The sequence below is a fragment of the Cynara cardunculus genome (assembly GCF_001531365.2).
Source record: "Cynara cardunculus var. scolymus isolate 2C chromosome LG 15, CcrdV1, whole genome shotgun sequence".
In the NCBI taxonomy this organism is placed as follows: domain Eukaryota; kingdom Viridiplantae; phylum Streptophyta; class Magnoliopsida; order Asterales; family Asteraceae; genus Cynara; species Cynara cardunculus.
In genome coordinates, this window is record NC_037542.1 from 20,634,599 (window position 1) to 20,660,627 (window position 26,029).

Sequence of the window (26,029 nt, forward strand, 5' to 3'; positions counted from 1 at the left end):
TAAAAACATCATCGTTTTTTCAAAATCACATAAAGTCATATTATAACATCAGCTGAGATAAATAATAAAATGAAAAATTAAAATCACGATGTATCTCGCTGCATTGCGCGAGTACGTTTCTAGTATATATATATATATATATATATATATATATATATATGGTTTTTAAGAGGTTTTTTGTCAAATGCTTTTTAATATAGTATATATATACTATATTAAAAATCATTTGATAAAAACTCTTAAAAACCATTTTTTATGTATGAAATACTGTTTATTGATATATATTACTTAAAATTTAAGATTACAAGTAATTTTATCTAAGTATAACATATTAAAGCTCCATTTTTAAATTCGTGTAACTAACTGCTGATAAACATAATCAAATAATGATAAACATCCATTTTAAATATAGAAAATCTAAAAATATAATTGAAATATCATTAAGTTTTAACAGAATGTTTAATTATTATTTTTATAAAATAATAATATTATTAAACCAAAATTAATCTATACTATATTGTAAAACATTTGTCAAAAACTCTTAAAAATCATTTTTATACATGAAATACTGTTTATTGATAAATATTATTTAACATTTAAGCATACAACTAATTTTACGTAAGTACAACTTATTAAAGCTCGATTTTTAAATTTGTGTAACTAACTGCTGATAAACATAATCAAATACATGATAAACGTCCATTTTAAATATAGAAAATCTAAAATATAATTAAGATAATCATTGAGTTATAACATAATGTTTAATTCTTATCTTTATAAATATTATATTATTAAACTAAAAATAAATTACTTTATTATTAAATCTAAATTAACTTATAAGAAAAAAATTAAATTAGAAAAGTTACACCAAAGAAACGAGAACTATTAAATAATTAATTTAATACTAATATCGATTTATTTTTTTCAAATTTATATTTCATTCAAAAATAAAAATATTATCTCTTTCTTAAAAACACATAAAATTGTATTATATCGATAGAGACAAAAAATAAAACTAAACATTAAAATTATTATTTATCTCGCTGCATTTTACGATTACCTTTTAATATACTAAAATTATTTAAAGAAATCCTGTATTAATTAAAAGAGCTCCCGATGTTGGGCTTTTTGGCCCAGATTAGTTTACCCAAAAACCTGATAAAAACCTTCCTTCTCCAACCCTACCCTAGGGTTTCAGAATCTCACTTGCTCCTCTGCCGTCTCGAAAATGGTATCTTCTCGTTCTCTATCGTAATGTTTAATTTGTTCCAAGGATTGAAGCTAAAAGGTTGTGTTGTGTTTATAATATGTCTGATTGTTTCGGTCTATGATCCTCTGGGTATTTATTTTATGCATATATGATTTTGGTTCTTCATGTGCGGATGAATATGTTTTGATTTGCGGTGATCTTTAAACCTCGTATCTGATTTGATTTTTGAATTTTGCACAATCGGTTAGGTTGTTTTCGTTAGATTTGATATCATTGCTCTAGTGTTTATCTTCACGAGCTCATGAGTCGATGAAATTGGTTAAGAGCATGCTCTCTGAATTACAACTATTATTATGTGTCGCAATGAGCTTTGGGATAAACTTGCACTTTTGTGGTTAATGGCCATGGATTTGCTTACCAACAGAAAATTTCTAGTCATTTTTTGTTACACAGAAATGTACTTGTATGCTTGCTGAATGCATAATCGAACATAGTGTATAAGATAGTAGCATGAAGAAGTATATGTCACTATTTTTGTTTGTATTGATACACCCTTTTATGCATTTGCGTTCATGGCGTTCTCTGGAATGATTTGGAAACTCATATGTGTATAGTTTTTTGAACATGGTTTATATTGTTTTGAGGAAGATGTTGTCAATATTTACATACCCATCAACATTCTTGTTTACTTATTGATGGTGTTCATCTTCATGCCATGTAGATGACAAGTTGTGGCTCTACCATTCGAACTAGATGAATTGAGAATTAGGAAGCTAATCATAGCAAGCATTTGTTTCCCTGAAATATGACAATTGCATACGTATATATGTTTTAGGAATAATTTGACTCGTTAGAAATACGAGAATCTGTCGTTTAATTGGATATTGTTGGTTGTTATGATATGCAGTTTGCTTGCTGTCTTTCATGTATATAATTCTTGATATCTTTTGTTGGTTTTATACTCAGCCTAAGCAAATTCATGAGATTAAGGATTTCCTTCTTACGGCAAGAAGAAAGGATGCACGGTCAGTGAAAATCAAGAGGAGCAAGGATGTTGTCAAGTTCAAAGTTCGGTGCTCAAAGTACCTCTACACTTTATGTGTCTTTGATGCCGAGAAGGCCAATAAGTTGAAGCAATCTCTTCCTCCAGGTATATTCTCACTTTTCATTTCGATTATTTGCTTATTAAACCAACAATTTGAGTTTTGTATGATTTTGGAAAAGGTTTAGTTTACACTGCTTGGTTCTTGATGATTGCAGGCTTGAGCGTGCAGGATCTTTAGATGTAATCTTTCTGTGGTCAGCTGGTATTCAAGTTTTGGCTTACTAAAATTGCAATTTTTTTCTTTTCTGAATGTTATTCTATCGTTAGTTTACGGCTTTGTATGGATATGTTACCATTTTGGTTATAAGACTTGTTGGTACGAGTTGATGTGAAATTTGCATTGTTCTTAAACAAGGTTTGATGGATAGTTTACATGGATGAATTGTGACATCTATTACATATTCACTGCTTGAAATGGCTTGGGGCCGTTTTCTGAAAGCTTACCGGTCAATTACCTTATAAGATGAATATAATAAAGACCGAAAATGTTACCCGTTAAGAGGAAAAACAAAGATTGAGGTGGTGTTTGTTTTAAAAAAAAAAAGCTCTTATTTTACCATTTATGTCTGATTCGGTCAGACATAAGGCAACTCAGACTGTTTGTTTTTTTGTTTTTTTCAGATCCATTTATCCCTTATTTTCCACTTAAAACTTAAGTGATAACCTAACCACTTATTTTCCTCTTAATCCTGATGACTATCCAGATAACCGAATTTTACTTCATTATTCGATCGACTTCACCCTTCACCCCGTCTCAATCAATCGACTTCACCCTCCATCGCTTATGGTGGCTTCAAATCGACTCAAATTAGATCCAAATCAACAAGGTTTTCTTTCCTGTGGGTTTTCGCCACTGTGTGTTTTCGTTCTTGTGTAAACCAGTAGTTGTTCACCTTTATCCTCGTGAATCAAGGTATTTTTGTCCCTATAGTTTTCATCATGATGGAGATTTGCTTCGATTTAAGAGGTGGATTTGGGAGTTGAATTTTAGAGAAGGAGTGGTGGTGGACGGTGGTGGGATGAGAGTGTAGATTGAGGATGTAAGGCTTGATCCGGAAGGGAAAGAAGAATTAAAGGAATCTTGGGAATATAAAAAGAAGTGAAATCAGAAATTATACATATTCATATGTTTGTTGGTTACAAAAGCAAAATATTGATTCAGATTTCAGACTTTAGACATTTGTCAGTTTATAAAAACAAACAGTCTGACTGATTCAGATTTCAGACTTCAGCACCACCTCTTAAAAATCAGAAGTGGAATATGATTTCAGACTTCAGCACCACCTCTTAAAAATCAAAAGTGAAATCAGATTTCAGCACCACCTCTTAAAAATCAGAAGTGAAATCAGATTTCAGCACCACCTCTTAAAAATCAGAAGTGAAATCAGATTTCAGACTTAAGCACCTTTTAAAAAACAAACGCCGCCTGAGTTTACCCGGTAAGTGAGAGTGACGAATCTTTGCTGATAACACTTACCTTGTAAGTGTTTGATAAACTGTCCCTTAGTTATTGATATCGTTAAGTCATTAAACATGATTTTTGCCATTAGAAGATTTTATTCAACATACAAAAAGACACATGTTCGAGAAAAGGTTAAATTTTTTGACTTGGATACAAATTACTTTCCATGGATTAGCGATTAAGGAGGTGTTTACTTATAACTTAATGAGCATAATAAGTTGAACGGATGTTCAGCCCCAAAAAAGACGCACATACCCTTTTTCCTTCACTCTGCTGGTTCAAACATTCAACGCTACTGTTTTTCCTTCATGTTTGAACTTGGTTTCTGATATCGTGTTTGACGATACCCCCATTCCCTCGCTTGATCGTTGTCTCCCCACGCACAATGTTCTCATCCCATTTGTTGGAGTTCTACATCTTCAGAATCATATCTACTACTCTAAGCCAATAATTCTAGTGTTGAGATTTCTTACAATCATACTAAAATGTCAACGTTGGTTGATGGTTTTGTTTTTCTTTATATATCTCACTTTCTTGTTCTTTTGGTTTAATGTTTATTTTATATTTGCTCAAAACAATTCATCTACAAAAAAAATTATATAAAATAATAGTATAGTTTGTATTGCATTGCATTAACTGAAATGGTAAGAAAATTGAAATTGAAACTTACCTTATTCAGTTGATCAAACCGTTTAACTCATAAACCGACTAACCCAAAACTGTTTTTGTACTGGTAAGTTATTTGGGTTCAGGTTTTTTTATACCTCTAGAGCCTCCAATGACCTAAGTTTCTAGATCCGTCACTGCACACCCATCCACATTCGTATGTGTTAGTAATTTGAATAATAATGTAGAACAAATGAAACAATTAATACCAAATATATAGAGCTTATAAAAATGATACCAAAAGTGAAAAATTAGGATTAAATCTCTACTCACTACTTTATTTAATTTTCAACGAATTCAATTTTGACTTTTCGTCCACGGGAATGTGAATAAATATTTACCTATTTAAGGTTTACCTTATTTAAGTTTCATTTTTATGTTTATTTAAATCATAGGTCTCGTACATAATTATTGTCATTTATCTCTCAAGTTATAGTAAAGTAGCCCTACACCTTACAAAATAACACTTTGTAATGCACGACAACGTGCCGTAACGCCCCATAAAGCATTATAATAGATATATTATAGCATAACTGTTAGAGATGCTCTAGCGAGGTGAAATGGTTAATCAAAAGTTTGAACAATTATAAACAAAATGAATTTTTTTTTTTGTTACGAGAAATTTTCTATAATGTTCAAATAAGCGATGAAAAAACCTTCCTTGTGACCTCCATCATCATCACCACCACCATCAGCAACACGAACGTCGCCATGCATCATACTGTAACGCCCCCAGAACCCCGTAGCAAAGATATTGTCCGCTTTGACTAACCTGCCCGCTATACCACAAAGCAGTAGTCGCACGGTTTTGTTTCTGGCAGCCGCACAACGCAAGCCCCAAAACCGGTCATGCTAGGATGAGGTATCCACACCCTTATAAGGAGTGCTTAATTCTCCTCACCAACCGATGTGGGACGGGATGTGTGGGATGGGATGTTACACCCTCCCCCCGTTAGGACACAACGTCCTCGTTGGGCCACATCGATCCGGGTCTGGCTCTGATACCATTTGTAACGCCCCCAGAACCCCGTAGCAATGATATTGTCCGCTTTGACTAACCTGCCCGCTATACCACAAAGCAGTAGTCGCACGGTTTTGTTTCTGGCAGCCGCACAACGCAAGCCCCAAAACCGGTCATGCTAGGATGAGGTATCCACACCCTTATAAGGAGTGCTTAGTTCTCCTCACCAACCGATGTGGGACGGGATGTTACACATACCATCACCACCACCAATACCTATGTCTCTGCCGTCACCATACCACCACTACCGTCACCAATGAATAATATTATATTATTTAGTAGGGTTGAGTTATGGTGAGAAGTGAAGTTACGATGAAAAGCGTAAGAAGAGATCTCGATCATTCAATCGAATGTCACATTAATGAGGTGTACCGAGATACACCAGATCAATTCCTTTTTAAAGCGTAATTCGTGAGTCGACATGAGATTAAAAATAATCAAAAGTTCAGATTTATTTTTACGATTTTCACCATAATTTTTTTTTCTTACACGATCGTTTGCCTTATTTAATATCACATAATTAATTTTTTTAATCCAACCAGTATATATTTTAGTTTTTGTTTTTTTTTTGAATTTTTATCTTAACGGAGCTCCGAATAGAATGTTGTATGAAGATAATGGGCCGATTCTGGATGAGGCCCAATCCATAAGCATAAATATGTGAAAAACCTGATAAAAACCTTCCTTCTCCAACTCCAGCCCTAGGGTTTCAGAGTCTCACTTCCTCCTCGGCCGTCGTACCAAAATGGTATCCTCTCCTTCTCTGTCGTAACGTTTAATTTGTTCTAAGTATTGTGTTGTGTTGTATCTCCGCTATAATATATCTGATTGTTTCGGTCCATGATCTGGAGTCGCAAGTTACCGTTTTATACATATATGATTTTGGTTCTTCATGTGCGGATGAATATTTATTGAATTTTGCATGATCAGTTCCTGTGAGGTTGTATAGATTTGATGTCATTGCTCTAGTATTTATCTTCACGAGCCTAAGAATCGATGAAATTAGTTAAGGGCATGCTGTATGATTATCTGAATTCGGCTTGTTAGATCTGAACCAATTTTGAACATGTGCGTCAATGTGTCGCAGTGATAAACTTGCACTTTTGTTGTTAATCAAGCGGAAATGGTCGTGGATTTGCCTACCAACATATAATTTCTAGCCATTTTTGTTACACAGAAATGTACTTTTATGCTTGGGGAATGCTTAATCGAACAGAGTGTATAAGATAGTAGCATGAAGAAGGAAATGTCAGTATTGCTAATGGGTATTTTTGTTTGTATTGATACATCCTTTTATGCATATGCATTCATGGCGTTCTCTGGAATGATTTGGAAACGATACGTGTATAGTTTTTTGAACATGGTTCATTTGCTTTTGAGGATGACGTTGTCAATATTTACATTTGCATCGACATTCTTGTTTACTTGATTGATGGTGTTCATCTTCATGCCATTTCTCTTTATGCATTTAGATAACAAGTCATGGTTCTACCATTAGAACTAGATTAATTGAGAATCAGGAAGTTACTCGTAGCAAGCATTTGTTGCTTTTACAATCGGAAGCACCTTCTCTGAATGCCTTTGTTTCCCTGAAATATGACAATTGCATATACGTATATATGTTTTAGGAATAATTTGACTCGTTAGAAATATGATAATCTGTCGTTTAATTGGATATTGTTGGTTGTTATGATATGCAGTTTGCTTGCTGTCTTTCATATATATAATTCTTGATATCTTTTGTTGGTTTTATACTCAGCCTAAGCAAATTCATGAGATTAAGGATTTCCTTCTTACGGCAAGAAGRAAGGATGCACGGTCAGTGAAAATCAAGAGGAGCAAGGATGTTGTCAAGTTCAAAGTTCGGTGCTCAAAGTACCTCTACACTTTATGTGTCTTTGATGCCGAGAAGGCCAATAAGTTGAAGCAATCTCTTCCTCCAGGCATATTCTTACTTTTCATTTCAATTATTTGCTTATTAAACCAACATTTGATTTTTGTATGATTTTGGAAAAGGTTTAATTTACACTGCTTGGTTCTTAATGATTGCAGGCTTGAGCGTGCAGGATCTTTAGATGCAATCTTTCTGTGGTCAGCTGGTATTCAAGTTTTGGCTTACTAAAATTGCAATTTTTTGTTTTCTGAATGTTGTTCTACCATTTTGGTTATAAAGACTTATTGGTTCCGAGAATGGTATGAGTTGTGAAATTTGCATTATTCTTCAAAAAAAAGGTTTGATGAGTAGTTTACATGGATGAATTGTGACATCGTTTACATATTCACTACTTGTACACTTACCTTGGTAAGCGTCTACTGGTTCAATTATCTTATAGGATGCATATAACATGGATCGATAATCTTATCCGTTAAGAGGGAAGACAAAGTCTTACTTAGTAAGTGAGAGTGATGACCCCTTGCCTGCAAATGCTTGGGTTATAAACGTTTACCATCAATTGGTTTTGATGGCCGGAATATTACATCATATGGTAAGTAAAAGTGGTGACATTTGTTGATAATCGTTTACCCGGTAATTGTTTGGTAAACGTTCCCCTAATTCATAAAACACCTCCTTAATGGAAGTGCTATGTTGTCTACATTCAGCCCCGAAAAAGACACGCCTACACCTTCTTCACTTTGCTGGTTTGACCATTTAACCTTAGCCGCTCCACATTTCTCCTCGGCTGGTTCGGTTTCAACCTAGGATAAAAAACGTTGAAAGTAGAAAGTGTTTGATCAAATAATTACGTATTTGATGTGATTTTGTTCATATATAAATGTTTGATACTTTATAGAAGCAAAATTTGAGAATATGAGTTTTAAACATGGATATTTATTGTAATATTTTAACCCATTTGATTTAAAATATTTTATATTAACATGAAAAATATCATGATTCTCTATTGAGGATCCTGGTTCCCCGTTGGGGACGATGATGGTTTTGTAATCATATTTCCCGATAGAGATGGGGATCAAGACAAGCACGGGGATTGGAGTCCCTGCATATTCCCATGCCTACCGCTTATTTCCAAATAATGTAAAAATATATGAAGCAATCTATAGTTTTTAAGAAACTCCAAATCAATGAGACAGTAAAATAAATATTTATATTACTATTTTAGTTTGTCTTAAAATAAATATTTACTTTTAAAAGTAAATGTTTACTTTACCTTTCTACTCTTAATTATGAAAGAGAGAAAATTCTCTATTTATAATTAAAGGTAAAATTATCATTTTATTAATTAAAAAGTGTAATAATTACATATTAAAAAATTTGTCTCTTTTTCATTGAGGATATTTATTTTAGGACGGGTGGGTAATATGATATGATATGTTACTCGATTGAACCAAAATAATACAAAAGTTACCCAAAACCATAAAATCATTTCGGTTTTAGATGGATTATTTAGGGATGTTTGGGATTGCTTATAAAAACAATTTATTGACTTATTTTGGTGTGACATCGGTAATAAACATTTTTAAGTGTTTGGATAAACAAATTATACCGATATCAAACCGGTAATAAGGAGTTTTTGATAAAATTAAACTATTTTAATTTATAATAAATTGATAAATACTTTTATAAAAAAACATAAATTGTTTCAAATAAACAATAAACACCCCTGGATTGTGAAGTTTTACAACTAAATTTCTATAAAACTTGGTGTTTATATTTTATAAATATAAAATTAGATATTGGGGTTTGGCACTTGAAAGAAAACACAATCCTCTTCAGAAAGGGAAGAAGGAACCAACATCGCCATTATCCATCTACAATGGAGTTGCTCTCCTTCACTACCCCTTCCTCTTTCTATCCCTCCTCCAATCTCCGCCACTTTCTTCCCACTAAACCTACTCAATCCTTCTCTCTCCGTCGTATACCACCGCCGCAACAATCCATCAAATGCTCCATTCACTCCTCTCCTCAAACCCTAGGATTTGACTTCAAACAAAACCTCGGTTTTTCGGCTTCTTCGCCTCAGACTCCGGGGACAGCGATGAGAGGCGCCGAATCCGACGCCATGGGGCTGCTGTTAAGAGAAAGGATTGTGTTCTTAGGTACTCAGATTGATGATTTCGTTGCTGATGCTATAATCAGTCAGTTGCTTTTGTTGGATGCTCAAGACCCTACAAGAGATATCAGGCTTTTTATCAATTCAACCGGTGGTTCTCTCAGGTAACTCGTACTAATTTGTTTGATATCAAAATTCAAAGTGTATCTCTGTCTCCGATTTATACATAAATGTTCCCTTACCAATTCGGATATCATGCGTTGTGGTGTTCACTATCTGTTGAACTCTTGTATGAGGTTTTTGGAGGGTTTGAAATCACTAGGTGGATTGAATGTAAGCATGAAAATTGGAGGCGTTTTTTCATATTTTAAAGTAGATGATTGGAGGTGTAAAGTGGCCAACATAAAATTACATGCTTGCACACTATGAACTTTTCTTTGAGAAATCTATTGGTATGCTTTGATGTTTTGGTCCATGAACATCATTCATCTTGAAGGGTTAATGAATCATAGCTGAAGCCATAAAATCAAACAATAAGTCTATTAAGAAAAAGGCTGAGATAATCTGTTATCCATCTATATCATAGATCATTCACTAACTAGTGGGTGGAGTTGCTGGTTGATGATCATTGGGATTAATCATTTTGTAAGCCAAAGGTTGTAGGCAAGTATTAAGGAAGGAATGGGAGAGTAGGAATAGGGTGGTTTATGTGGGAGTTTTGCCAGAGGGTTAAGGGGAAAATAAATCAATTTCTAGCCTACAAATTGAGCTACTTCTTTAACAAAATGCACATTTGTATCTGTATGTATGAAAAGGATGATAAATGCAAATTGTTTATAGCATGTGATTTTTCACAGGAAGCTTATACTTCTATTATTTTAGTCGGGCTTATTGTTTAGGTGTTTTCCTACTTGTTACTTTCTTTTGATCCTTCAGTGATCTCCATACCATGAAATGACTTTTAACTGATTTGAGAAAGTTTGAATCATTGCATAGTTAACAGCATACCATATTTCCATGGGGACTTTGCAAATATGTGTGAATTTTGTTGATGAGTCCTTGGATATTCTAAACATATTATCCCTTCTGAAACATATTGATTTTTTTTTCCAATGGAGAAAAGTTATGATAACTAGACAAGGAACAAGGGAAAAATGAGTTGTTAAGCAATTATATACCCCAAGTAATGGAGACTAGAGGTCAAGATAAGTTGATTGTCTTGATATCTTATGTAATGACTAATGACTGTAGAATCTCTTGTACCCTTATGGAAATTTTAAAATAATTATGCATTAAGTAAAAGTTACACCAGGTTGAGAATTTTTCTTGAAATTGTGACAATCTTTTTGTTTTTTCCTGATATACAAGTTTATATTTTGAACTCTGCTTGTGTCCTCATACATACAGTAGAATCTCTTTAAGTTAATATCTGGTAAATTAGTAAACCCTCTAAGATAATATTTTTCTCTGCTCCCAACTTGGGTATAGGTATAGTTATTACATAGTATTCTATGCAGTTAATTGCGTGTGATCGTGGTTAGTGGTGTGGTACACAAAATAGCGGTGCATTATAAAGATACTGCAAACAGCGGCCGCGATTACTGCTAATCACCGCATTTTGAACCCCAAATAGCAACCACAATTACCGATTTTTTTTTGGGGATGTTTTGAACCTTTTTTGTTAAATTTAAACGGATTATTCTTTGGGTAGGCTTCTGTCTTATGTGGGCTATTTAGACTCTTAGTTGACCTATCAACAAAAGCAACAGATTATCAATCCCATGGTTCCACCATCCAAAACTTTGGTCATCGATTCCAAAATCCAAAACGATTCTATAGTCCTGTTTGATTTTCTACTATTCATCTTTGATTGCTTCTACTTGTGAACACTAACACTTACTATCAGGTAACCATTTCTGAGTTCTATTTTTTGGACTTTGGAATCTGACGCCACTTTTCTAGATGGTTTCTGTTTCAGTCCCTAATGGTTCTGACTTTGTTGTTTAACCAGTTAAGTTTAGCTTGGTTATTGTTTTGTTGTTTGTGCATTAAGTATTTATTTTTATAGGCATACAATATATTAAGTCACACACACACACACGTATATTCTTATGTATTTTATGAACCTAATTTTTTACTACTATACCACCGCGATAACTGCAATTTCAAATCACGGTCCCGACCTTGATTTCCGCAATCGACCTCATTAACTGCTTAGCATAGTAAGGGTTTTGAAAGATCATATGTGGATGGTAGAGGTTTTGAAAGAACTCATGGAGGTAAGGGTATGATAGTGATAATGAAGGAAGAGAAAGTTGTAAGTGCTAAGTTGCCTGGTCTACCATAAGTACCTTTGCTCTCAGATGCAATTAACCCTCGGTTTGAGGGTCTTATGTCTATAGAGATTTGTTTATCAGGTAACTTTGTACATAGAATCTCAACTCCTCATTAAGTGCTCATGTAGTTCTTTAGAGATTTATTTATCTAACTATTTTTGCATTGGGGGGTTGAGAAGAATGACCAGAGGAACCAGGAAATTGCATCAAGAGGGAAACTTGCAAAAATGATTTATTGGTTTGATTAGTCAAAATTTAACAATTTAATTGGAAATTGGTCAATAAAATTGGTTTTTGATCAGATTTCAAGTGACGTCCTTAGATAATCCTCTCATGACCCATGTTAAGTTCTCAAAGAGAAAACAGCAAAAAGGTTGATAAGTGCACCTTTCTCCTCTGTCCTTGGAATCTTTATAACTATTTAGCCCGATTAAAGATGTATAATTCTCCTAATTCTTAACCAAAGTAAGCCATCTCTTGATTCGAATTTTCATATTTTGTGAAACAGCTCTTCGATGGCCATTTATGATGTTTTGAAGTTAGTGAGGGCTGATGTGTCAACAATTGCACTGGGCATATCAGCGTCAACGGCTTCCATAATTCTTGGAGGTGGAACTAAAGGTAAGCGTCTTGCAATGCCTAATACAAGAATTATGATCCACCAACCACTTGGGGGTGCTAGCGGGCAAGCAATAGATGTTGAAATTCAAGCCCGAGAAATGATGCATAACAAGGACAACGTGACCAAAATCATAGCAGAATCCACTGGTCGGTCTTATGAACAAGTTCAGAAAGACATTGATAGGGATCGATATATGTCTCCTATTGAAGCAGTTGAATATGGAATAATAGATGGGGTTATAGATGAAGATAGCATCATCCCACTTGAGCCCGTCCCAGATCGAGTTAAACCTACCCTCAGTTACGATGCAATTAGCAAAGATCCTGCAAAATTCTTAAATCCTGAGATACCTGATGATGAAATTTACTAGTTGGGATTGGGAGGTAACTACTTCCTTTAAGACAATTTTTACGGTTTACCTTTCTTTACTTGTTCTCTAGTGGTTAGAATTTGTTAGTTTTGAGATTGAAGTGGTTCATTTTTCCCACTCAAAACTGTTGTATCTTTAAGTTAAATAATTACATTCAGACTGTCTCCGTTTTTAGATATCGCACAATCGATTTTTTCTTAAGGGGCATTTGGTTTGTTGGGTTCTGATTGAAATTGGAAAGTCGATTCCGCTGACCAAATTACATTACAAGGAATTTAAAAGCCAATCCATCCTATTTTTTTGAGGAGGACAATCCTACCCTTCTCGATTTTGTGTTTAAAAGACAAAAGTAACGTTTGAATACAAGACTAAAAGGTATTTTGGTCATTTATCATTATTTCAATTTTGAATGATTTCATCGTGACCTTTAGTTTACAAGAATCACCAAATTTGTACCTGTAAAACAGTCCATGCGAGTGCTTTTTTGAGAAAACCCATCACCAGTAGTCCAAACATGAGCAAGATCCACCTTCAAAATGATGAAACCGAAGCTTATCGCGAACCACAATCTTCCGTTTGGTCACAACCGAAATGAACTTGATTGCCGTGTGGCAATCTTCGCACACCCGAAGGTTCTTCACAATCCTTATAATCGATCCATTCTCTGTTTTCAAAAGCCCAAATGCTAGCGCAAGCTTCTCGCTATGGTATCTAAGAGCATACACCCTCTCTTCCTCTTCTAACTCGTGCATTACAGATTCCGATACCGGTATATAACCTACCTCCCTGCACCTCTCCATCAACTCATCTAAATACCCGTAAATCGTTGCTGTTTCAGGGTGAGATTTGTCGCCCATACTAAACAAGATCGTCTTTTCATCAACTTCTATGGTGGCATATCCAACCTGTTTCTTTAACCCCTTTTGAATCATCACATTTCTAACCATTTCCACTCGATCCATTCGGCCCGCCATTGCATATATGTTCGAGAGTAGAACATAGTGGCCAGGATGCTGGGGTTCTACAGCTAACAGATTCTCGGCTGCTACTACACCAAGATCGACATTTTTGTGCATCTTGCAAGCTCCAAGCATTGCTGTCCACACAGCTGCTCCAGGCTTGATAGGATTCATATCTTGAATGTGTTGATATGCTTCGTTGAGTAGTCCGGCACGGCCCAGCATATCGACCATGGAAACATGATGCTCCATTATGGGCACTATGCCGTAATCTTGAGTCATGCTGGCATAAGCTAGCCGGCCTTCGGATACTAGTCCAGAATGGGCACATGCCGATAGAACAGCAATAAATGTTACACGATTGGGAGATGGGCCGTGGAGTTTCATAAGTTGAAAGACTTCGAGTGCCTCCCGACCATAACCGTGCATGCCGTAGCTAGATATCATGGCGGTCCAAGTTATAACATTCTGTTGAGTCAGGGAGTCAAAAACTTCTCTTGCTTTGATTACATCTCCACACCTGCCATACATGTTGATTAATGAAGTAGCAATTGTCGTATTTACATGGAAATCACTACGATCAATATAGTTGTGAATCCAGCGACCCAAACTGAGAGCACCGAGCTGAGAACAAGCAGATAACACACTCACCAGAGTCACTGAATCAAACTCGACGAGGGAATTCCGCATCCTAGAAAACAAGCCGATAGCTTCTTTGGCAAGCCCGTATTGCTCGTACCCAGATATCATGGAGTTCCAGGCAACCAAAGTTCTATGGGGCATTTCATCGAACACTTTTCTGGCGACACCCAATTCATTGCACTTGGCATAAAAACTAACCAAAGCAGCTTGAACAAAGGAATCCAATCCATACCCAGAAATCAATACGTGACAATGAACAATCCTTCCAAGTCCCAGAGCTGATAAATTAGCGCATGCTTTTATCACAGCCGTAAAAGCGTGGTTTGACCATGGTGCATTACAGACTAACATGTGTCGATAAAAGATGACGGAATGAAGAGGAAAATTGTGGTGAGTGGAGGTTTTAATAAGGGAACTGAAGAGGAAGGAATCAGGGTTGGCGATGGAGAAGAGGAGTTGGCGGACGTAGAGGATTGAGTCGCCGGCACAGGCGGATGTGAGGAGTTTGGTGAGAAGCGGGAGGGAGGTGGTTTTGCCGGAGAGGATGATTTGGGCGTGAACTTGTTGTAGGGGTCTGATCCGGCGGCCGGCAAAGAGGAGAAATTGGTAGAGAGATAGGTGGTGGTGGTGAGCACTGTGATGAATCATTCGATCTTCTTCCTGAAAGCTCACCTTGCTTTCCCGCGGTTCTCTACATTCAACCTTACTTGTGTGTTGATAAATTTAATTCCCATAAAAACCAGTTGATAAACTATAAAATTATCTAAAAAATATTGCTCAAAAGTTAATTGGAAAAATATCCGAATTAGTAAGACTGTTTATTTTTACTCCTGAATTCTGAAATCTAAATCGAATAAACTAGTGTAAAAATATAAAATATATTTTTCTATAAAATTATAAAAAATAAATAGTTTTTGCTAACAAGTCTTTTTAAGCTCCCAAAATATGAACCATTTGAAATCTCAAAGGACATTTAAAGTTCTTATTAAAACAAAAAACAAAAGCTCAAAATACTCAATATATAAATCAGACTTCAGAGATGTTAAAAGATAATTTTGAAAAAACAAACAAGCCTTAAATGTCTAGGTTATTATTTTAGTTGAAAAAAAGTTTGTATTCCATTGTAAGTAGGGGTGTTTAAAAATCCGACCAACCCAACTCAATCTGACACGAAATAATTCAACCCAAAGCAATCCAATGTCTAATCGAGTTGTAAAATTTTTAAACCGTATGTATTGAGTTGATATTAGGTTACTATTATTTGAACACAACCCAGCCCGATGAACCCAATATCCTTTTATTTCTTGGATTTTAATATGACTGTTGAGTTTCTATTAATATGTATATTAGACAATTACACTATCACGTACATTCTTACACATATTTTCAATCTATTCTACATCTATATGTAATTCATTCGTATATATGTTCAATAGCTGTGAACATATATATGTAAATAGAGAAAATTAAGTAAATGTGATATACGTAAGATTTAAGAAGTATATATAAGTTGTATAAAATGATTGATGAAAAAAATTATGAGTAAAGAAATAACATATCTAAAGGTAGAAGAATATTTTAATTTACTAAAGATAAAGTATCAACCAGACCAATTTGACAAACCCAATCAATCCAACCGGTTTGGATTAATTTGGGTTAAGATTTCTCAAAATGTAAACATAAGGTTGAGTTGTTCAAATGGCTTTCATCTGACCAAGGCAACCCAAAAACACAAAAAAGTTTCATTGATTTATTTTGGAAAGGAGGTGTACAAAATATATACAGAAAAGGCAGACAATAAAACCCTGACGATAAACCTCTGAAAACACACACAGACACACCTGTATGGAACTATCTTCTTCTTCTTCTTCTTCCCAAATTTCAAACATATAATGCTCTTTTCTGCATCTTCTCTCTCATCATCGTCATCTTGCTCCAAGGTAATTCTCCCCCATCTCCTTAAATTCATCTCGTCCTTCAATTCCTTTGCATTTTCATCATATTCTACATCATCACTTGATCAAATAATAACATCACTTCAACAAAAAGACCATAATCACCTCCACTTGTTAAACCATTCTTTTATCTCTAATTTGAAACCCCATCAAGTCGAGCCTATTCTTTTTGGTCTACGTGCAAAACCCGCTTTGGCAATTAGGTTCTTTGAGTGGTCTGAGCGTAATCTAGGGTTCCATAATCTTAAGCTTGAATCTTTCTGTGGGCTTATTCATTTGCTGCTAGAAAAGCGAATGTTCGATGATGCCCGGAAGGTGTTTGATAAAATGACCGAAAGGTTTGGGGATTTTGATTGTTTTGATTCTTTTCACGTTGGTCTTGGGAATTATCATTCGAATGCTAGTACCGTTTACAGCTTCTTGATCGATAATTATTGTCGAATTGGGATGATTGATCAGGTGGTTGGGGTGTTCTTTAGGATGTCAAGAACTAATATTTCTATCTCACCATATGCACTGATGAGAATGTTGAGTTGTTTAGTTGATTTGAAGAGGATTGATGTCATGATCAATGTGTACCATGAAATAGGTAATGATCCTAAAGAAAACAAGGATTTGTGTTCGAATATATATGGGTATGTAATGGGTGGTTTCTTCAAGAAAGGTGAGGCAAGTTTCGGGTTTGAGTTCCATAGAGCTGTTATTGAAAGAGGGCTTGCGCCTAATGTAGTTACTTGTAATAAGATCATGAAGGGTCTTTGCAATGACAAGTGTTCAGATATCGCACATGGCTTCTTATCTTTGATGATAGAGGTAGGTCCAATCCCGACGGTGGTAACATTTAGCACGTTAATCAAAGCATATTGCAAGGAAAGAAAACTGGAAGAAGCCTTTCAACTTTATGATCTGATGCTGGTAATAGGAATTGCTCCTGATCTAGTTATATATAGTATTTTGGTTCACGGTCTTTTTCAGGCTGGCAAGCTAGAGGAAGGGCATCAAGTAATCATGGTTGCATTAGATAAAGGCATCATTTTGGATGTGGTGGTTCTTAGTTCTATGGTAGATGCATATGTAAAACAGGGAAATCTAGAAAAGGGTTTTGAAGTATACAGAAAGATGCTTAAGGGAGGGATAAAGCCGAGCATAGTTACATATGGCATACTTATAAACGGGTTTTGTCAAAAAGGGAGGGTTCATGAGGCTATCGGCATCTTTGGTCAAGTTCTGAAACAGGGTCTCAAGCCATCGGTCCTAGTTTATAGCAGTCTTATTGATGGCATTTGCAAATCTGGGAGTTTAAGATATGGGTTCCGGTTATATGATGAAATGGTAACTTATGGTCATACTCCAGATGCAGCGGTTTATAGTGTGCTTATAAATGGTCTTACGGAACAAGGTAAGATGGATGATGCTATTCGATTCTTTTATCAGTCCTTAAACAGTGATGTACGACCTAGTATAGTTGCTTACAACACTTTGATTGATGGTTTATGTAAATTGAAGCTAATGAAGGATGCTGTGAAGTTATACATTCAGATGGGTACATATGGATTAGAACCCGACATAGTTACTTACACGATACTGATCAAAGCAATCATTGAAACAAGAAGGTTACCCGCAGCTTTGATTTTGTTCTTTCGAGCCTTGAAGAAGGGTTTCTTTCCGGATTGTGTTACATATTGCACCCTTATAGACGGATTTTGTAAAGAAAAGAATGTTACCATCGGGTTATGGTTTCTTGAACTCATGCTTGAAAACGGAGTACAGCCTGATATTGACATCCACAATGTTCTGATAAACGCTTTTCTCAGAAACGGTCAATTAGAAAAGGCGTTGGAGCTTTTCAGGCACGTTCAGAAGTATGGACCTGAACCTGATATTGTGACCTACAACACGATGATCAGCGGCTACTGTTCTTTAAAAAAGTTGAACGAAGCCGTTCAACTTTACAAAGAGGCGCATCTCCAGCAAAAGCAACCAAACGCCATCACTCACACGATCTTGATTGATGCATACTGCAAAGAAGGTAAAGTAGAAGATGCAATGGCGATATTCTCACTTATGTTAGAAAAAGGTTTAGAACCAAGTGTGGTTACTTACAGTAGTCTAATTGACGGCCATTTTAAGACTTGGAAAATGAAAAGTGGTCTCGAGTTACATGAAAAGATGGTGAGGAACGAATTAGGCCCAAATATTGTGAGCTACAGTATCCTGATGGATGGTCTCTGCAAAAGGGGATTAATGGAGGAAGCATCAATGGTGTTCTGGGATGTTTTAGGAAGGAATTTGTTGCCTGATGTGATTACTTATGGGATTATGATTCATGGTTACTGTAAGGTTGGACGATTAGGCGATGCCATGGTGTTGTATGGCCGAATGGTTAAAGATGGTATTATTCCTGATAAATTTTTACGAACAATCCTTGCAGAGTATGGTGTTGCAGAGGATTAAGGTATGGGCTTATTCATCTATGAATATAATGGTTTTTTTGTTTGTTTGTTGTACTTTGTAAATTAGTGGTTCTTTAAGTTAGGGAACCATACTGTGAAAATGTACCATATACTGTGACACATTCTATACATTCACATGTCATTATGAACAATTCCCGGATCCAAGCTGTAATTATGATCGATCAAGGTGAAGTCAAAACACCCCAAAAACACTTTTGCATTCATAAAAGAATGTTGGACCGAAACACCCAAAAACTGACTGTTTCTTGACCGTTAAAAGGGGCAAAATGGTAATTCTATGACCAGATTACATATAAGCAGAAGTAACAGCTGTAGGTCTAGTATTTAACATATGCCAGTATTACACAATAAATGGTAATTCTATGACCAGAATTACATGTAAGCAGAAGTAACAACTGTAGGTGGAGTATTTAACATAGCCAATATTACATAATCTGGACATCAGATATCATTCCTCAAAGTTAAACCTAAAGCAGTGATGGATAAATAGCTAGCTATCTCTTAATTAATGGTAAATCCCAAGAAAAATATACAACTCCTGATCATCATTTAGTTTAGTGGGTGTGTGAAACTGGGTTACATGCAAAAACAGCATCATGACAAAGGATCCAATAATCCTTGAATGGGATGGACATCCATGGCATCTTTGGAGGCAGTCCAGCACCAGGAGCAAATGGAAGATTGTATAGTGGAGAAGCCAAACTGTGCAAGTAACTAAAACCAGTCAGTTTGAAGAAAAAACTATATATATATATATATATAAAGAGAGAGAGAGAGAGAAGAGTATAAACTCACCTTCCACTGAAAACTCCATAGACTGATGAAGTAATCGATGATCTAGAAACAGCAGAATGTAGGTATCTAAAGTGCGGTTGCATCAATTCTCCTGGGTAACGAAGAAGTTCATATAAGTATGCACCAATACCATTCCCACGATGCTGACAATAGGTTAAAGATCTAGAGGAAAACACATTATCCACACACATATGCTACACAAATTATCGACAAAGATATACAAGAATCAACTTCATGCAGGTTAAAAGTCATAATGATCAAGGGAAAGATAGATATTGCATACAGATGATACATGACACCTTTTTTACACCTCTGACTGGATATTCACAGCAAATGCAGAGTGCAAAACATATGAAGTACAAAAAAGAACTAATAGAAGGTTTGAAATGTGAACCAAATCCTGATTCCTGATGTCCCATTGGCAAAGTTTCAAGCTAAAAGTACCTATTTCTTCTTTGTAGTAACTAAAAGAGTAGATACAAATCTTATAGAAGAATGTAGACAAAATTAACATGCACTTCAGATCCTGGTGACATTATACGACAAAATGCAAGATATAGTTAGGAACTGCACACAGCACAAGTAACTGAAGCATGCACAAGTTTAACAGATATCACCTGTCGCAAATTATAGTACAACAGTTAGAGTGATTGTGTTCCTATTCTCCCACATGTTTTCATAAGAACTTTAGAAACTGAGGATGAGCACTTAACTATCATGTCAATAAGTGAGGTGCTACTTTTTAAGCCACTTCATATTAAAAACATGATTATACTGGTAAAGAACCAAAGAAGATATAGATGTTACCTATATTATAAGAATAACTATGGAGAGATGACACCAGAACATCTGATTGACTTCCCGTGAAACTATTTCTTTCTCGTACCACCTCGATAGCATGGCTCTCAATAGAAAATATCTCAAACCAAATCCCACATGGAAATCTGCTTGGCCTCAGCAACCAAAGGAAGATTTTGGTGTAGGGTGTAGCATGGATTACAGATATGGCAAACTCAATAAGCATGCATATAAAGCCAATGGTCATCTTCATAATAGTGAAGGACATATAGAAAGCTGAAGTAGTTGGTAGCAGAAGCAGAAGTGGAGTAAACAAGAGGGAGCCAACAACGTGCTGTTCCACCGTGTAATCGTAGCTATCTAACCTCTGTCGAAGAGGGTTCCATTTCTGACCCCTGCAACCAATTTAAAGAACGAAAGAATTCAGAGCCCTTAAAAGTATAAAATGCTCTGGAAAGAAATCAAAACATTACAAGCAACATAATGTTGCAATAGCATGACAAGTACAAGTAATCTTACCCTTTCTTTACCCATTCTGTTAGCTTTTTGCAAATTCTTCTGATTTTCTTCTTTTTTTTTTATTTTGTTACTAAGCAACTTGTTATGATAAAGAATGATAAAGAACTAAACAAAGAATATCATTCGTACACGGATTTCTCTATTCAGGGTAAGCTCCAATAAGAACTTACTTGTATGAGCTTAATCTTAATTCTTGCATAAAATTCGTCCTGGTTGGCCACCTAGTTGTGCTTACTCTATCTATTTGACAGTAGCTATTTCAACACTCAACAGATGCAGCGATATAAAAATCAAAATTTTCATGATTTGTGACGTCAAATGCTTGTCAACTAATGCAATCTTAAGTTCTAGTTGAAGCATCAGGCAAGGTTTATTTGATGCAGAAATATGCAGAATGCTCCTTCCACAAATATGAAGTTTTGCAGGAATGAACATTCCCATGAACAATAGGCATCTTTATTGTACTTCTCTCACATCTATAGTAACCAACTTCCTGCTCCCAAACAGGTTTCTTATATTATACTGTTTTGTTCCTAGTTACCTTTTAGTTCTTCAAATATTTCTGATGAGAAAAAGCTTTAGGAGGCATTGGAAGAGCTGTAGCTCGATTCTTCCTAATATGATTTACTAGTGGCTTCCATAGTTCAAAAGGCCATGATCTCGAAGCTAAACATGCAACAAAATAAAGGATGAAATGGCAGGCACTGCTCCGCATATATGTCCAAAATCATGATGTATGCTTTTGTACATAGTCAACGGGTCTACCACGAAGACTTGATATTCACCCATGTATAGTTGCTTCATTTGAAAATAGAAACTTTCTATACCTGAAAAGACGCCACAATGCTGTTGTTGCCTGTATCTGTCTTGAATACAGGAGGGATATTGACCAATGCAGAGTTGAAATATGAGTTGTTGAGATAGTAATCACATCTACTGTCAATGCCGCGGGGATTGTCAAGCCAAAAAGAACCCCAGATATAGCCAGCCCTTTAATGAAAAGAATAAATAAAATATGCAAAGAGCCCCATAATGTAGACCAAATTTGAATTGCATTAAGGGAGAGAGTGCCAAGAAGTCCTGCGAGCTCAGTGTTCAACTTGAAACCAGCAGGGTTTCCCATTAACCGTGCACAACTTATGAGCCACCAGTTGTTTGTAACATCACTAGCGATGGCTGAAATCCACAAACAAGCAGAATCTGCATGAATCAGCAATGCAAGGCCAAGCAGGTTCCCCAAAATCACATCAATAACCACACTCAACCACATGGAATGTTTGCACAGTGAAGCTTTCTCTGCATACTCCACACATGATTTAGACCTTACAAATCAATAGCATACAGATAATGAGTATAAATATTATAAACCTTGTAAACAAGAACAATAATAAAGGACGACCAGCATTCTAAAAGAAGAAAAAAATACAACATTTAGCGGACTAAAACGTATAAAGCAACCCCTCTCATTGTCAACAAATGGAAGTTTCTATAAGTAAACCACAATAGTAAAAAAATTAAGGATGGCAATAGGTTGGGTTTTTGCTAGGCCTCGTCCCACCCTGCCCCATGTAGGGCAGTTATGGCGTGTTAGAAAACGGCGAAGTGCAGAAATGGGGTGATTTTTAATACCTGATTCAAAATTGGGGTGGACACCACTGTAGCTCAGACCCTATCTCCATGTATGTATGAGTGTATATGTGGGTATGTACATCTATATGACTACATATATATGTGTGTGCGCAAAAAATACAACACATGTATTTGGTAATCATTTTGTTGTTTTTCTTACTCTTTTTATCTTTTAGCTCTGATCATTATTGTTTTACATCTATAATCATATAGTGCATTTTGTATATAAAATGAAGTGTGTTAAAAATTAACTAAGACGAAAACCAGTAGGGTAAGGGCGGATATGGGGGTGAGGTAATCGGAGGTGCGGTGTATACAGATTAAGAGGGAAGCAGGTGTGAGTCAGGTATGGAGGCGGATATGGGGAATAATTAAGAGCCCCATATCCACCTGGTCACTAATCCTCACAAAATCTTACAGCGCCTTAAAATTGTGTTATTTCATTATGGTTTGGAGTGTTTGAAGATCCACATGCATTGCAAGGGGGTCCCGTATGAGGTATTGCTAATACATATTTGTTGGTTAAATTCATGTCAAACTCCTGAGGTGAAAACATATAAGAATGCTTGACAACCATTTCATATTATCCTCTTGAAAATTGTGCATGGGCAAAGCAGAAAATAGACATCACAAAGTTGTCAGGTAGAAATAGAACAAATTGTTAAAGTATCATAGCATGCTTAAAGCAATTGTGAAGATGCCAAAACAACTTGAAATAGAATGTATATAGTAATAACAATTGCTACTTCATCAGCAAACCACAACAGGGACCACATTCCAGAAGGAAACACTTCATTACCTGGAATCATTGTTGTGAAGGAAGATTGGCCAGTACAAGATTTGACAACACCGAACACGGATGTTCCTCCAGGTGTGAATGAATAAAGTTTCTAATTTGGCATATATACAAGACTCTGATCCATAACTAAAAAAGAAGTGGAGCAGCTGTAGAATTATATATATGAATGTGGATACTGAAGCAACAAACACAGCCAACAGTTGCCATATCGAAGTGACAAACCTGAAAATCAGAACATAGAAGACCTTCAAGTTAACAAGAGCAATTAAAAAGGGAAAATCGGGAACGGGGGTGGGTGATACCAGAGTAAAGAGATTACATGCACACATCATGAAACCAGAGTGCAGGTCTGTCAGGCAACACTTGTTCTTCAAAGAATGAGGTGGCAGCAGAAGCACAATTGATGGCAAGAATAACAGCATCCTGTACTCAGAATCCAGGCAACACATTGAAAATTAGGCAAAATGCGAAAGCATACAGAAACCAAAACAAATGGACCAACTGTTATATTTACCAAGTCAAGAACGGATTTCTTTTGGACGAGGTCTTCCACCCACTTAGGCTTCCTTGAAAAAGTTCTAGGCTGCTCAATATGTTGGGAACCCAAGGAGAAATGGTGACCACCAAATCTAGGAGTTCCATAGATTACTATCTGGTTCAGAAAATAAATAGAAAATATTAAGTTACCAACACATTCATGATGATGGGGTCTGTGTAAAGCATGCATGATCACATGCAGTTAAGGTCTTCATGACTTACATACGTGGCGATCAAGATGGGAAACAACTTGCCCATCCCAATGCATGTGATGTAATTTAGGAATCCAGCCCAATTTTCTACTGGAGCAGATATAAGAACCATATACGAGTTGGACTGGATTGCTTTCTGTACATCTTCTAAATTGTTCTTGCAATCCATTAACCTTATGGCATCCGCAGGTCCAGTGTTCCCTTCTATCTTTTGATATATTTTGTTCAGTGTGTTGACCCAAATTACCAGGCAAGCAACTGACTTGGCTATTTTGTTCAGCTGCTTCACTATGCAAATGCAGGTCACCGTTGCTGGTAGAATCTGCTGCGCAATAACCAAGCATGGAAAGCCCAAATCTATTTTGTAAACATGCCGGCATTTTTTTATTTATTTTTTGAAGTATACCCTGATCAAGAAAGGATGGTAGAAATTGTTTCAGCATCAGCTTAATACTGGACAAACAACAAGCATAATCGAGTGCAATTTAAGCTGGACAAGTTATATTTATTCATCCATCTGAAATTGCATCAAAATTAGATATTAGAGCAGAGTTATTGATTCTATGTCCAATACTTGATTCTATTATCGCGTTCCCACTGTGCTAGCTCAACCACTATTACTAAGAAGGTGGAAACATATTTCTGGGATTCCCTTGTTTAAATGTACTGTCTGTTTACTAAAGTTGCATGTCACAAGAGTTGAAGAATTAAACATATCGAGTATAGGCAAAGAGAAATCCTTGCATATAATGCTCGATTTGCAAACAGATTTCATGTATTTTTAAACGGTAATTTATTATGGATTTTTTAAGTGACACATAGGATTTCTTAATTAGAAATTATGGTGGTTGTGTGGTGAGTATGAATTCTTGATAGAAAGTTGGTCTTTGGTAATTGCTAATGTTACAATTTTGTTTACTTGGTAATTGACTAGATTTAAATAACTTTTATAGCATAATTCAAATGAATACCTAGATATGAATATAACACTGCCCTAGGGAATATAGACGGTTTCCAAACCCAAATTCCCTCCTTCTCATGGCTACTATAGCAATATGTCATCCACCAATGGAGTCCCTGGCATCATAGTCATCAACCAAACATACAAACTCATTATCTGTCCTTTCAGACATCTTTTGCCCATCTCTTATCAATTGCAAATTCATGAAACTATGTTAATTAAAAAAATTCCACCTCCACAAGGCATCCATATTTGTTCTCTGGACCAATAACCATTGGCTGCATTTTAAAGAACTATAAGAACGCAATTAATGTGATAAGAGAAATTAGCAATACTCCTTGACAATTGCAATTAACAAAACGATCCATTACATGCCCAAAGAAGGATCTATATGGCCTAATTTATGTGAGAATTCCAGAACTGTTAAGCAATGCCATTTTCGTCAGTAAAGTGGGTTCCTCGACTTAATCCTTCACACTACAACTGAGAAAACGAATCATTGTGGATAGCTCTGTTTATATAAAAAATGCAATCCTAGCACTGTAGAGGAGAATTCTCAACAAAAAAAAAGTTGAAAAGTTTTGATACCTCAAGATCGGATCCGATAGAAGAGTAGGCGGCTTCATCGATTGAAAATGCTACGATAATTTCGAGAGGAACAGAAGCAGAGGACGAAGAAGACGAGGAAACAAACCAACCAAACAAGAAAGTTGAAGACTGTGGTTGGGTTGCTGAAGAGAGATGAGCAGGCCACCAAACCCTACACTTTCTCTTCGTCATTTTCATAATACTGGTGCCTTAGACTTATCCGATTTCTTCATCCTGATTAACAGGGAGGAGGAGGAGGAGGAGTGAAGTACCGACTACCGCCGCAGTGAACGAGGGAGGAGATCAGTTGCAGAGATTCCAGTCTGGGAATTGGGGATCAATGGCCGTCGAAAGAACTT

The 26,029-nt window shown here is 35.9% G+C and overlaps 6 protein-coding genes across 6 annotated transcripts; 4 read left to right on the forward strand and 2 right to left on the reverse strand.

The window, feature by feature from the left end:
- Positions 1–1,175: 1,175 nt before the first annotated feature.
- On the forward strand, positions 1,176–2,693 carry LOC112528020 (60S ribosomal protein L38-like). The gene is made up of 3 exons (XM_025138906.1): positions 1,176–1,231; positions 2,177–2,360; positions 2,471–2,693. The coding sequence occupies exons 1-3, from the start codon at positions 1,229–1,231 to the stop codon at positions 2,491–2,493; spliced, it is 210 nt and encodes a 69-aa protein (XP_024994674.1). The 5' UTR covers positions 1,176–1,228; the 3' UTR covers positions 2,494–2,693.
- A 3,460-nt stretch (positions 2,694–6,153) lies between these two features.
- Positions 6,154–7,687, forward strand: LOC112528018 (60S ribosomal protein L38-like). The gene is made up of 3 exons (XM_025138904.1): positions 6,154–6,212; positions 7,224–7,407; positions 7,517–7,687. Exons 1-3 carry the CDS (start codon positions 6,210–6,212, stop codon positions 7,537–7,539), a joined length of 210 nt encoding a protein of 69 aa, XP_024994672.1. The 5' UTR covers positions 6,154–6,209; the 3' UTR covers positions 7,540–7,687.
- Positions 7,688–9,165: 1,478 nt separating this feature from the next.
- On the forward strand, positions 9,166–12,986 carry LOC112527957 (ATP-dependent Clp protease proteolytic subunit 4, chloroplastic-like). Its single transcript, XM_025138822.1, has 2 exons — positions 9,166–9,638; positions 12,319–12,986. The coding sequence occupies exons 1-2, from the start codon at positions 9,238–9,240 to the stop codon at positions 12,800–12,802; spliced, it is 885 nt and encodes a 294-aa protein (XP_024994590.1). The 5' UTR covers positions 9,166–9,237; the 3' UTR covers positions 12,803–12,986.
- Positions 12,987–13,192: 206 nt separating this feature from the next.
- Positions 13,193–15,070, reverse strand: LOC112528224 (pentatricopeptide repeat-containing protein At2g33760). Its single transcript, XM_025139197.1, has one exon. The coding sequence runs from the start codon at positions 15,049–15,051 to the stop codon at positions 13,300–13,302; it is 1,752 nt and encodes a 583-aa protein (XP_024994965.1). The 5' UTR covers positions 15,052–15,070; the 3' UTR covers positions 13,193–13,299.
- A 1,179-nt stretch (positions 15,071–16,249) lies between these two features.
- LOC112527590 (putative pentatricopeptide repeat-containing protein At1g31840) lies at positions 16,250–19,101 on the forward strand. Its single transcript, XM_025138312.1, has one exon. It carries the CDS (start codon positions 16,296–16,298, stop codon positions 18,810–18,812), a length of 2,517 nt encoding a protein of 838 aa, XP_024994080.1. The 5' UTR covers positions 16,250–16,295; the 3' UTR covers positions 18,813–19,101.
- A 27-nt stretch (positions 19,102–19,128) lies between these two features.
- LOC112527591 (N-acetylglucosaminyl-phosphatidylinositol biosynthetic protein gpi1) lies at positions 19,129–25,748 on the reverse strand. Its single transcript, XM_025138313.1, has 9 exons — positions 25,671–25,748; positions 24,132–24,528; positions 23,887–24,024; positions 23,692–23,795; positions 23,373–23,594; positions 21,772–22,266; positions 20,435–20,820; positions 19,628–19,718; positions 19,129–19,534 (listed from the first exon to the last, which is right to left on the reverse strand). Exons 2-9 carry the CDS (start codon positions 24,288–24,290, stop codon positions 19,387–19,389), a joined length of 1,743 nt encoding a protein of 580 aa, XP_024994081.1. The 5' UTR covers positions 24,291–24,528; positions 25,671–25,748; the 3' UTR covers positions 19,129–19,386.
- Between the last annotated feature and the right edge of the window lie 281 nt (positions 25,749–26,029).

What these genes read in the sequence shown, in the direction of transcription:
- LOC112528020 (XM_025138906.1), top strand. An exon ending in GAAGCAATCTCTTCCTCCAG is followed by an intron (nt 2,361 to 2,470) that starts GTATATTCTCAC and finishes TGATGATTGCAG; the next exon opens with GCTTGAGCGTGCAGGATCTT.
- LOC112527957 (XM_025138822.1), top strand. Translation starts at nt 9,238, where the DNA reads ATGGAGTTGCTCTCCTTCACTACCCCTTCCTCTTTCTATCCCTCCTCC. An exon ending in TCAACCGGTGGTTCTCTCAG is followed by an intron (nt 9,639 to 12,318) that starts GTAACTCGTACT and finishes TTTGTGAAACAG; the next exon opens with CTCTTCGATGGCCATTTATG.
- LOC112528224 (XM_025139197.1), bottom strand. Translation starts at nt 15,051, where the DNA reads ATGATTCATCACAGTGCTCACCACCACCACCTATCTCTCTACCAATTT.
- LOC112527590 (XM_025138312.1), top strand. Translation starts at nt 16,296, where the DNA reads ATGCTCTTTTCTGCATCTTCTCTCTCATCATCGTCATCTTGCTCCAAG.
- LOC112527591 (XM_025138313.1), bottom strand. Translation starts at nt 24,290, where the DNA reads ATGGATTGCAAGAACAATTTAGAAGATGTACAGAAAGCAATCCAGTCC. An exon ending in CCATCTTGATCGCCACGTAT is followed by an intron (nt 24,025 to 24,131) that starts GTAAGTCATGAA and finishes TTTCTGAACCAG; the next exon opens with ATAGTAATCTATGGAACTCC. An exon ending in TATGGAGTTTTCAGTGGAAG is followed by an intron (nt 19,535 to 19,627) that starts GTGAGTTTATAC and finishes TTACTTGCACAG; the next exon opens with TTTGGCTTCTCCACTATACA.